We start from the raw sequence: 11344 nt of genomic DNA on the forward strand, positions 1-11344 counted from the left end.
CGTGGACACATTACTATTTATAATTTTACATTATTTTTTATGTCCACGTGGGCAAATATATATGTTTAAAATATGGTATTAAATAGTCTAGGGAGGTAATAGGTCCTCATGAAAGTTTAGTACCGCAACAGCAAATTCGACCAAAGTTGGGTTATTTTTCATACCCTTATCCCAAAAAAAAAAAGACAAATAAAAAATATTTAGCACTTTGTTTATATAACTACAGGTAATAGTAGATTTTAAAATGGAGAACTGAAATTGCTAACAATTTTTGAGTGCTTCAGATTTGTGTATTTTCTGATTTTTTTTCATTGCTCATTATGGTTCTCATATCTGGAGAGGAGTGGGGAAGGGGGAGAAAGTGAGAGAAATGGGGGATTAGCTGGGGAAGAAGGGGGAAGAATGTGGAGGACTGGGGGAAGAAGAAGAAGAAGTTAAAAAAAAATTATTTTAAATGTTTTCTTGTCTTTTTTATCTATTTTTCTTTTTCTTTTAGTTACTTTTAGTCTAAAAATTCTAGGTTTACGCGTTTTCTGTGTGTGAAATCACGCATTTGTTCCAACTCAATAATAAGTTCTCACATGAGCTTGGTCAATGGTCAGAAGGATTTTAAATGTTGAATCGTATTGAGTTTAAAAGTTCAATTGATAAATGGTTAAGTAAAAATGTTCACAATACAAACTTATACAAGTACAAGGTCCATCAGACCATTTCGTCTTTTTTTTATTTTTTTATTTTTTTATCACACACTTTCTTAGTGGATTTCCAAGTCATTTTTCTTTATATCTTTATTTGATTTTTCAATAAAAATACAGAATTCATGCAAAACTTATTATCCAATTAGCTAAATCCTCCCCCGGAAGTCACGTACCATTTGTTGATGAGAAATATAATTTAATAGTAAGCATTTAAAAATAAATCAATTTTGTACACCAGAGGCAGAGGCAGAGGCAGTGTAAGATTTGACTTCCTTTTGTTATCAGCACACCTTTGACTCACTAAAAATAAAGAAGCCAGCTCAACAACAGAGAAAATGTAGTTCCTTGGCTTACCAACATTGAATTAGCTGAGTAAAACATAGTATGATTTAATTTAATTTTCATCTATAAAAGTGCTAAAGGCACTAACGTCACTCATAGCCAAAAACATTAGCATTTGATATAGCACTAACGTCATAGCCAAAAAAAAAAAGAACATTAGCATTTGATATCAAAATGGAGTCAATTGCACATCCACTTGTATCCATTATCTCTGAGAAGCTCATCAAGCCATCTTCTCCAACTTGTCCTACTAAAAGATGGCACAAACTTTCTTTAATTGATCAAGCTTTCAGCAACTCTTACATTCCATTTTCCCTTTTCTACACCAAAGATGCTATCTCAAAGAACAATACTCAACTTCTTGAGGAATCTTTATCCAAAATATTGTCCATTTATTATCCATATGCCGGAAGGCTTAAAGATAATACTACAGTTGATTGTAATGACGCGGGGGCTGAATTTGTTCAAGTTCGAATTGATTGCCTCATATCAGAAACTCTTAACTGGCATAATACAGCTATAGAAGATTTGTTATTCCCTCAAGGTTTGCCTTGGTCAAATTGCACAACCGGTGGACTAGTTGTAGTTCAACTCACCTATTTTAATTGTGGAGGAATAGCTATAAGTATGTGTATATCACATAAGATTGGAGATGGATGCAGTGGTTACAATCTTTTTCGTGATTGGTCTGAGATAACTTCCGATCCAAATAATTTCTCCATACCATCTCTCCACTACGTTGAACAATCTGTTTTTCCTCCACCTTCAAGTGGTCCTTTTCTATCCCCATTATTCATGTCAAACAAACATGATTGTGTCCAAAGAAGGTACATTTTCTCTAATGAGAAATTACTAAACCTTAAGAACACGGTTGCTGCTGAATCAGAGGTGCAAAATCCGACACGTACTGAAGTTGTGAGTGCACTTATCTTTAAATGTGCTGTAAGAGCAGCAAAGGCAAAGTCAGGGATTTTCCAACCATCATCAATCGTTCAAGCAGTTGATTTGCGAGCACTAGTTGGTTTGCCTCCAAATGCTATTGGAAATCTTCTTACCATATGTCCAACATCAATAACTAATAACGAAGAAAGTATGACAATATCAAAATTGGTCACTGAAATGAGGAAATCAAAAGAGCTAGTTTACAAAAGAGATAACATCAATGACAACATGTTTGTGGCCTTGCTACTCAAACTAGCAAAATCGAAACAGGAATATCATGACAATGGTCCTAATGCGTATCAAATTACTAGTTTGGTGAAATTTGCTCTTCATGAAATCGATTTTGGATGGGGGAAACCTACTAAGGTGAGTATAGCAAATGGACTAAATAACAAGTTGGCTATCTTGATGGGTAACCAAAGTGGTGGACTCGATGCATTTGTGACGCTTACAGAACATGATATGTCTGTATTTGAACGTGACACTGAGCTTCTTGAATTTGCTTCTATAGTTCCAAGCTGTTAGATGTTTTACATATATTTTGTGTGTTGAATATGTTTTTTGAATGTTGATTATGTTTCTGATGATGACAAATAAAATATGCTTGTATTAAGTTGTACGACAATGTATTTTTATTCAGAATTTTTGCGGAATAAGCAAGGATATTGGAAATGTTTTATTGCACAAATGCCAAATGCATGAATGAAAAACACATTATTTTCCTAAATTGATACACTTCACTTTTTAGGACACTTATTATCTTATTAAAAGTACTGGATCCTCAGATAAACAGCCCCACAAGTCTCAAAAAAGGAACCATCATTATCAATTGAACATGTACTTCCACTTTGTAGGGTAATAGTTTCCTGTCTAAAATGGACTAGTGATGGGCGACACACAAAAACGAGTAACATACGCAAAGTTGTAGTGAAGTGATAAATATTACTTAATTAAAGTTTTTGGGTTCAACTTCTCCTAGGTATAGACTCACCTTTGTTAGGAAACTATTTACCCCCAATATGAGACTTTTCGATGCGAATTCAAATTTTATTGAACTTCAATATGAATACCAGAAACTTGACAAGAAATAAAAAAAGATGGAGGAAAAGTTTAACAAGGATCAATATGTAGTCACCCCTTCAAAAATATTTAGTTGCATATTAATGCAATAGACTTGCCGACACTTTAGCCTCTCATTTTACTTTTTTCATGTGCAATCCTTTCCATTAAGATAGAGCTCAACGAATTATTCATTAATACTAGTGAAACTTCAGTAAATTGTGTTGAAATTCTACCATTTTCCAAGCTTTAAACTAAATACTGTTTGGAAATTTCGAAACTCCAACATAGTGTTATACGTTTAGTTAGTTGAAAACATTTCTGAATGACAAGCTAATTTCCAACAAAACGTCCTTTGAAAATTCACATTTTCTTAGTAGTGTTTGAATACTTATATCATCACTAAAATTATAACTTACTTGCATCGTATACCACTTAAATATAAGTTCTAATTTAACCAAAAAGCCCTTAATTGCACTTAGCTCTTCCATCTTAATTAATTCTCTACCAACAACTCCAATTCTCGCATTCACCACACTCAAATTATTGTTATGTGCTAAAAGTTATACCCATTTTACTAGGCACTATAAAGTCTGCATGAATCTGCTACGCACAGAAGACGTCATTAGCGCGACCACGCGGTAAGGTCAGTGCTACTACCACGACTGTGTGAACAGCCACGTGACCTAGGCTCCAGCTGTTGGGCTGTGCACGTTCTCCAAAAAAATATTTTTCTTTTCTTTTCTTTTCACGTTCTAGGAGGAGTGTTTTTGTTCTTTCCTCATCCCATAACCCTATTTCATGACTATTAACTTTCCTTTAAAGTCAAATACAATCAGATTTCATAAGTTACGGCAAACTCTTCTCCTCTTTTTTCCCAAACACTTCAAATAACAAGATCAACAAGAATTCTAGAGATCACAATCACAATTCTTCCTCAAACTCCAAAATAAATGTATATAGAACTTCAATGAAGAATTTCTTTCATCCTAATTTCCAAAACTCCTCATTTTTTATCAATTTATTTCTATAGTTAGGGACAAGGGCAACTGATCTGGTTTCGGGAAATATGGTGAGCGACACATTGAGTTGGCAGCTCACCAAACTCATTTGGTGAGCTTAACAAAGCTCACCGAAAGTGACAAAAAACTGCAGGCAACAGTTCTCAATTAGAGGGTGAGCTAGGGCTGACATGGTGAGTCGCCGAATCACCTTGGCGAGCTTGACTGAGCTCGCCGAACAAGTATTTTGCAGCCCTTCATAACCCAAATTTCAAAACTCGACTCAACAACAAGCAACGATCAATTATAAAAAAAAATTTCACACGATTCAAGGTCACCCAACATACCCGGGAGAGTTGGCAAAATAGCCACCTTAAAGACTTAATGTGACATTAAGTCACAAGTCTTGAATAATTTGTGGTATACCCACTATTAATGACATCATCCACATGCCCTAATTGGCACATACAAAAGACCTCCCTAAGTTTTCATATCTCCACTTTGGTCCCCCTTCTTTTTTCAACTAATTTGGAATAATATATATCTATTTGCATTTGTTAAAAATTATATTAGAAAAAAAAGAAAAAAGCCAAACGGGAAAGAAGAGCAGCTCATTTTTGCTACTGTCGAAACTGACGATTCTGGCGAGTTTTCCGGCCAAAATATCCATACAATTATACAGACATCAAAAGAATCACCGGACGGTTCAGAAACAAACTAGGCCATGGTGGATTTGGTAATGTATACAGAGGAAGTTTGCGTAACGGGAGTGAAGTAGCAGTAAAGGTCCTGAATGAACTAAAAGGCAGTGGTGAAGATTTCATTAACGAAGTGGCAAGTATTAGCAGAACATCACATGTCAACATTGTGAGCCTTGTGGGATTTTGTTTTGAAGGTCACAAAAGAGCTCTTGTATATGAGTTCATGCCAAATGGATCTCTTGAAAAGTTTATCTATGAGGAAAGATCCGACAGTGTTCGCCAATTAGGTTGGCCAATATTATACAAAATCGCACTAGGCATTGCTCGAGGATTGGAGTACTTGCATCGTGGTTGTAACACTCGGATATTGCATTTGATATAAAGCCTCATAATATCCTACTTGATGACAACTTATGTCCTAAAATCTCTGATTTTGGTCTTGCCAAATTGTGCATGAAACAGGAGAGTATTGTGTCAATGTTAGGTCCACGAGGGACTATCGGTTATATTGCTACAGAAATTGTTTGTAGAAACTTGGGAGGTGTCTCTCACAAGTCTGATGTCTATAGCTATGGAATGATGGTCCTAGAGATGGCTGGAGGAAGAAAAAATGTTGACGTTGGAGTTGATCGTAGGAGTGAAATCTACTTTCCACATTGGCTCTATCGACGAATTGAACTAGACGAAGAGCTTCAACTAATCGGGATAATGAATGAAGAGGAGAATGAATGTGCAAGAAAGATGGTGATAGCGAGTTTATGCTGTATACAGACTGATCCCGCAAATCGACCATCGATGAGCAAGGTTGTGGAAATGTTAGAAGGGAAACTAGACTCTTTGCAAATGCCTCCCAAGCCTTATCTATATTCTCCCTCAAGATCAGAGGCAGATTCATCAATAATAGAACTGACAACAACAACGTACCCAGTATAGTCCCACAAGTGGGGTGTGACTTCATTTCTTTGGTGTGTGTTTTATTGAACATTGGCATCAGAGCATACTATATAGGTTCTGTCAAACGAAAAGTGTTCTCAGGTACCTCTTTCATAGTGGTTTTCAGATTGTATGGGACATTGAATGTGCACAAGAACTACTTATTTTGTATAAGGACAAGGCATAAGAACCGTCTAGACTATGACCGAAATTCCAGAGACACGCCTTAACTAAACTAAGGTCCTATTACCCCCCGAACTCATTTTATATATAATTTTGTGCACCTTTTTGCCTACGTGGCACACTCCGTGACTCCACGCAATTGAAGCGCGTGGGAGATACTTGGATGCCACGTAAGTTAAAAAGGTGTACAAAATTACAAAAATAATGAGTTCAAGGGGTAATAGGACCTTAGTTTAGTTAAGGTGTGTCTCTGAGATTTGGGTCATAGTCTAGGGGGTACTTGTACCTTTTCTCTTTTGTATATAAAGACTATGAAGCAAAATGTTCTTGGAATTTCAGTGTATAGTCACTACAAAAAAATGCTTGAATAGCGGTAGTTTAAACACGGAGGTCAGTTCCAATCCCCGCAAATTATATTAAATAATGGGGGTTTTCTAAACTGATGCAAATATAAATATTTAGCAGGGGTTCAAAACCTTCACAGATCCCAAAAAAAAGTAGCGCCAGCAACATTCTCGCTTTTCTTTTGGTTTCCCTCAATTTTTCTAGTAAATATTTTTCATATCTCAAAAACTTATCTCACTTTTAAGTTCGCAAGTTTTGACTCTTTACTACTCTTTTTAATATTTCTCCTTTGCAATTCACAATCAAAGAGTTCTTGTTTGCAGCTTCTCCACACAATCTGGTACACAACTTTATGTTTATCTTTCAACAAAATACTTGCTATTTTTTGAGTTTGATTAAATTTTGATATGAGAATCTCAAATTTTTATATGGGTATCTCAAATTTTGATATGGGTATCTCGAATTTTCATATGGGTATCTCAAATTTTGTATGGGTATCTCAAATTTTGGTATTGGTATCTCGAATTTTGATAGATTTATATTTAGTGCTCGTTTGAATTTGGAATTTTCGTAAATGGGTTCAAAATCTGTGAAGAAGCAGTATGTTCTTGAGAAGGGTTCTCATTTGTGGAAGATGTTTGTTCCCTTATTTTCACAAATGGGTTTTCCATCTACTAATTAGATTTTCATTCTTATTTTTTCTTGTGATTGTGATTTTGCAGTACATTAATCTATTGATTGTTTTAGAACTTAAGACCATTGTTTTGACTTATATTGACTTAGATTTTTTATGAGTTGTAACTTTTACCTTATCTCCTTATGTTTTGATTATGGCTGATTGAAATTATGTAAGTTTAGATAGTTAATCAATTGAGCTAATAAGATTTATCTAGATGAAAGTGATATGATCTATTGAAAATGAGTTTTCATTTTTTTTGATGTACTTTGATGTATAGGGTTGAAAATTTATCTCGGTTATTTTTTATGGTTGATATTAGATGGAATGATAACATTGTAGGATTAAATGTTCATTATATATAGTCATTTTTGTGTTGGTTGTTTGTAGAGTACTATACCTAGAAGTACTTTTTGTTTCAAAATCTGTTTTGAAGGCTCTACCATATGATATGTTGATAATTTATGGGAGGAAAGTCTTAGTGTTGATTCTACTTTGAAGTATGAACCAACTCGAGTGGTTGTTGTATTTGTTTGCTGTAAAAAAAAAGGAATTATGATAAATTTTGTTGGTACATTGCCACCGCACAATGAGATTTGGATGTGTTTTTGTTTCCAATTAGGTAGTTAAAGTTACGAGATTCATATTTATTGCATTGCATAAGCTATAAGTTCCTCATTTAATTCTTTTGGTTATTTTAATGATTTGTTGAATGAAACTTTTGTCGTATTACAAGTTTATTTTGAATGTGATTTTATACATTTTTAGTACATTTATAAGACAATGTCTCATCATTAACAGGGAGGATTTGGCATCAAGTGTGAGTTTTGTTATGAATTCTTTGATTTTGTGTTCTCTGTTAATTAATTTTTATTCTCATCAAGTGATGCTAATGGACACTCATTTTCTTACTCATGAAATCTTATAGGTGATATTCTTGCACGTTAATCTATTTTTTCAATGGATAAGTCTTGGATTGGAATGCCAAGAAACACATCGGAGTATTTGCTTGGTCTTAATCAATTTCTAGATTTTGCATTTAATAATGGAGCTATAGGAGATAAAATTAAATGTCCATGTCCTAAATGTGGTTTTGGAAAGTGGCAAACAAGAAATATAGTGTTTGACCATTTGATCAACAAGCCGTTCCCAAAGAATTATGTCACTTGGGTTATGCATGGAGAAATGAATGTGTTTCCTAATTCGAGAAACATAGAGACCACTCAAGCTACACCACCCACTGAAAATCCAATAGAATTATTGGTTAATGAAGCATTCGGGGGCTTAAGGCATGAGGGTGTTGATGTAGGTCCATCACCGGTAGTGGAAGAAGAAGAAACGTTACATGATACGCCTGCTTTAAATAAGAAAAATTTATTTGAGTTGCTGAAAGATGGAAGTCAAGAATTGTATGAAGTCTCCAAGTACTCAAAGTTGGAATTTTTGTTAAAGCTTTATCACATTAAATGTTTGTCTGGATTAAGTGATAAGGGAATGACTATGATCATAGATCTACTTAGGGATGCATTTAAATTTGCAAAGATCCCTGATTCTTTTTATGAGGCCAAGAAAACCATAAATAAGTTGAGTCTTGATTATATCAAAATAGATGCTTGTCCAAATGATTGCATGTTGTATTGGGAAGATGATGTTAACGCCGAGACATGTAAGTATTGTCACACTTCTAGATGGAAGCCAGAGAAGAAGAGCAATACAGATCATACACCGACCACAAGTAAGAAGAAAAAGAAGAAGCAAAAGAAGAACCCTGCAAAAATTTTGCGATACTTTCCCTTAAAACCAAGATTGCAAAGATTGTTCATGTGTTCTAAAATTGCAGAGCATATGAGATGGCATGCAGAGAATGATAACAAAGATGGGAACCCTACGACATCCTAGAGATGGTGAGGCGTGGAAGAAGTTTGATACAACTTTTCCTTAATTTTCTTCTGATCCTCGAAATGTCCGATTAGGCCTAGCTAGTGATGGTTTCAATCCTTTTGGGACAATGAGTACTAGTCATAGCATTTGGCCTGTTATTTTGGTTCCATATAACCTTCCTCCATGGTTGTGTATGAAACAACCAAATTTCATCCTCTCAATGATTATTCCAGGTCCACGTGCACCAGGAAATAACATAGATGTATACCTCCAACCCCTTATTAAGGAGTTGAAAGAGTTGTGGAGTGATGATGTTGACACTTTTGACTCATCAAAGAATGAAATGTTTAGAATGCGAGCGGCTCTTATGTGGACAGTTAGCGACTTTCCTGGACTTGATAGCTTATCTGGTTGGAACACACATACTAGTCTTGCATATCCCTCGTGTAATTTTGATGCAGAACCTTGTCGACTTCCTCATAGTAGAAAATGGTGTTTTATTGGCCACCGTCGATTTTTATCTAGAAATCACAAATTTAGAATGATGAGGCATCGTTTTGATGGAACTGTGGAAGAGAGGACCCCTCCAAAGAAGTTATCAGGATCAGATATTTTTCAACAAGTGAAAGATATCAATGTCACATTTGGAAGACTGGCAGAGTTGAATCATAAAAGAAAACGAAACAAGCAAAGAAATGATGATGAAGGTGGAACTCAACAATGGAGAAAAAAAGCATCTTCTTTGATCTTCCATATTGGGAGTCTAATTTGTTGCGCCACAATTTAGATGTTATGCATATTGAAAAGAATGTGTTTGACAACATCATATATACCTTGCTAAATGATAAAGAAAAATCAAAGGATCAATATTAAGGCTCGAAAAAGATCTACAAGACATGGGTATATGGCGCGATCTATGGCCGGATGAGAATGGTGAATGTCGGCTTGGTGCATTTACAATTCCAAAGAAGAAGAAATTGGCCTTCCTCAAGACTTTAAAGAATATCTTAGTGCCAGATAATTATGCAAGTAATATATCTCGTTGCATTGATTTGGATAAAAAAAGAATCTTTGGATTAAAGAGTCATGATTGTCATATCCTCATGCAACAGTTGTTACCGATAGCAATTCGCAATGTTCTTCCAAATCAGGTCGTTGCAACTCTGGTAGAGTTTTCTTCCTTTTTTAAGCAGCTTTGTATGAAGAGCTTAACCATCTCTGAGCTGGAAAAGCTAGAAAATCGAATTGTAGAAACCTTGAGTCATCTAGAGATATTGTTTCCCCCTTCATTTTTTACTGTAATGATTCATCTGACTGTCCATCTAGTTGATGAAGTAAAACAAGGTGGGCCTGTACATTATCGCTGGATGTATTTTGTTGAAAGGTAAAAAATTTCTTATTCAAAATTATTGAATTGAATCTGGAATATAATTTAAATATAAATAAGTTTTCTAACACTTCATTAGCTTGATCATAGATTGTTAGGTCATTTTAAGTCTCTCGTACGGAACAAATCTCAATCAGAAGGCTCAATAGCTGAGGGGCATAAGGTTGAAGAAGTTCTAACTCTTTACTCTCGTTATTTTGACGAAATTGAGTCAAGGTTGAATCGACCTAAACGTGTAAACGATGAACCAAATCATAATGAAGCTTCTGGAAAGTCATCTATGTTTCCACAACAAGGTAAACCTGTTGGAGGCTCCACAGCAGAACCATTGACTACTTTAGAGAAAACTCAAGCTCATCGATATGTGTTACTTAATTGCGCAGCAGTGAAGCCATTCATTGAGTATGAAATTTAAACTGATTTTGATTTTTACGAAATGTGTAGAATAATCAGGTAAAAATTTAATATATATAACAATTTTGTAGTGAATTCAGACAGCACATCAAAAGAAGTACAAGAGGTCGAAGAGTTTCAACAACAGAGGTAGAGAAGAGAGTTAGTAAAGAGTTTCCTGATTGGTTTCCTAAGCGAGTGAGTAAATAATTTTAGAATGTTTTTTTTGAACATACTTATTTGTCAATTTAGTATCTCTGACAGATATATTATGTTTGTTTAGATTATGACCCCAGATATTGCAGAAACTATCTCTGATGATATGAAGTTTTTAGCACAAGGTCCTGCACAAGATGCAAGAAGATTTAGTGCTTATAACATTAATGGATTCAAATTTCGAACTTTATCTAGAGAACAAGGATCAAAAACTCAAAATAGTGGAGTTTTTCTCATCTCTGACACTTCTTGTATTGCGTCTAGTGTAGATAGGTGTGCAAGACAAGCGGACCTACCATATTATGGAAAGTTAGAAGAGATTATCGAGCTTAATTATTATGGCAGGTTCAAAGTTATTCTTTTCAAGTGTCTATGGGCTGATACTACTCGAAATAGAGGGTACAAAATAGATGCTTGGAAGTTTAACTGTGTCAATTTTTCTAAATTGATTCACACTGGTGATCGTGAGGATCATGATCCATATATTGAAGCATCACAAGCAAATATTGTCTACTATGTTGATGATGAGACTGATAAAGAATGGAGTGTCGTTGTACATCTAAAGCCAAGAGATTTGTTTGAAATGG

General features: G+C 34.9%; 3 protein-coding genes across 3 annotated transcripts; all 3 read left to right on the top strand.

Annotated features, from left to right (window-relative positions):
* The first annotated feature begins 1186 nt into the window (after positions 1-1186).
* LOC102585228 (acylsugar acyltransferase 3-like) lies at positions 1187-2596 on the top strand. Its single transcript, XM_006344096.2, has one exon. It carries the CDS (start codon positions 1215-1217, stop codon positions 2505-2507), a length of 1293 nt encoding a protein of 430 aa, XP_006344158.1. The 5' UTR covers positions 1187-1214; the 3' UTR covers positions 2508-2596.
* Positions 2597-4110: 1514 nt separating this feature from the next.
* On the top strand, positions 4111-5701 carry LOC102579609 (probable receptor-like protein kinase At5g39020). The gene is given in 3 exon segments (XM_015307230.1): positions 4111-4129; positions 4692-5114; positions 5117-5701. Coding segments are annotated over 3 exon segments (1002 nt in total). The 3' UTR covers positions 5677-5701.
* Positions 5702-7840: 2139 nt separating this feature from the next.
* On the top strand, positions 7841-8779 carry LOC107060003 (uncharacterized). The gene has a single exon (XM_015307231.1). It carries the CDS (start codon positions 7841-7843, stop codon positions 8777-8779), a length of 939 nt encoding a protein of 312 aa, XP_015162717.1.
* The last annotated feature ends 2565 nt before the right edge of the window (positions 8780-11344 follow it).

This window comes from Solanum tuberosum, unplaced genomic scaffold (assembly GCF_000226075.1).
Source record: "Solanum tuberosum cultivar DM 1-3 516 R44 unplaced genomic scaffold, SolTub_3.0 scf00051, whole genome shotgun sequence".
Taxonomy (NCBI): Eukaryota; Viridiplantae; Streptophyta; class Magnoliopsida; order Solanales; family Solanaceae; genus Solanum; species Solanum tuberosum.

Coding starts and splice junctions, on each gene's coding strand:
- LOC102585228 (XM_006344096.2), top strand. CDS start 1,215: ATGGAGTCAATTGCACATCCACTTGTATCCATTATCTCTGAGAAGCTC.
- LOC107060003 (XM_015307231.1), top strand. CDS start 7,841: ATGGATAAGTCTTGGATTGGAATGCCAAGAAACACATCGGAGTATTTG.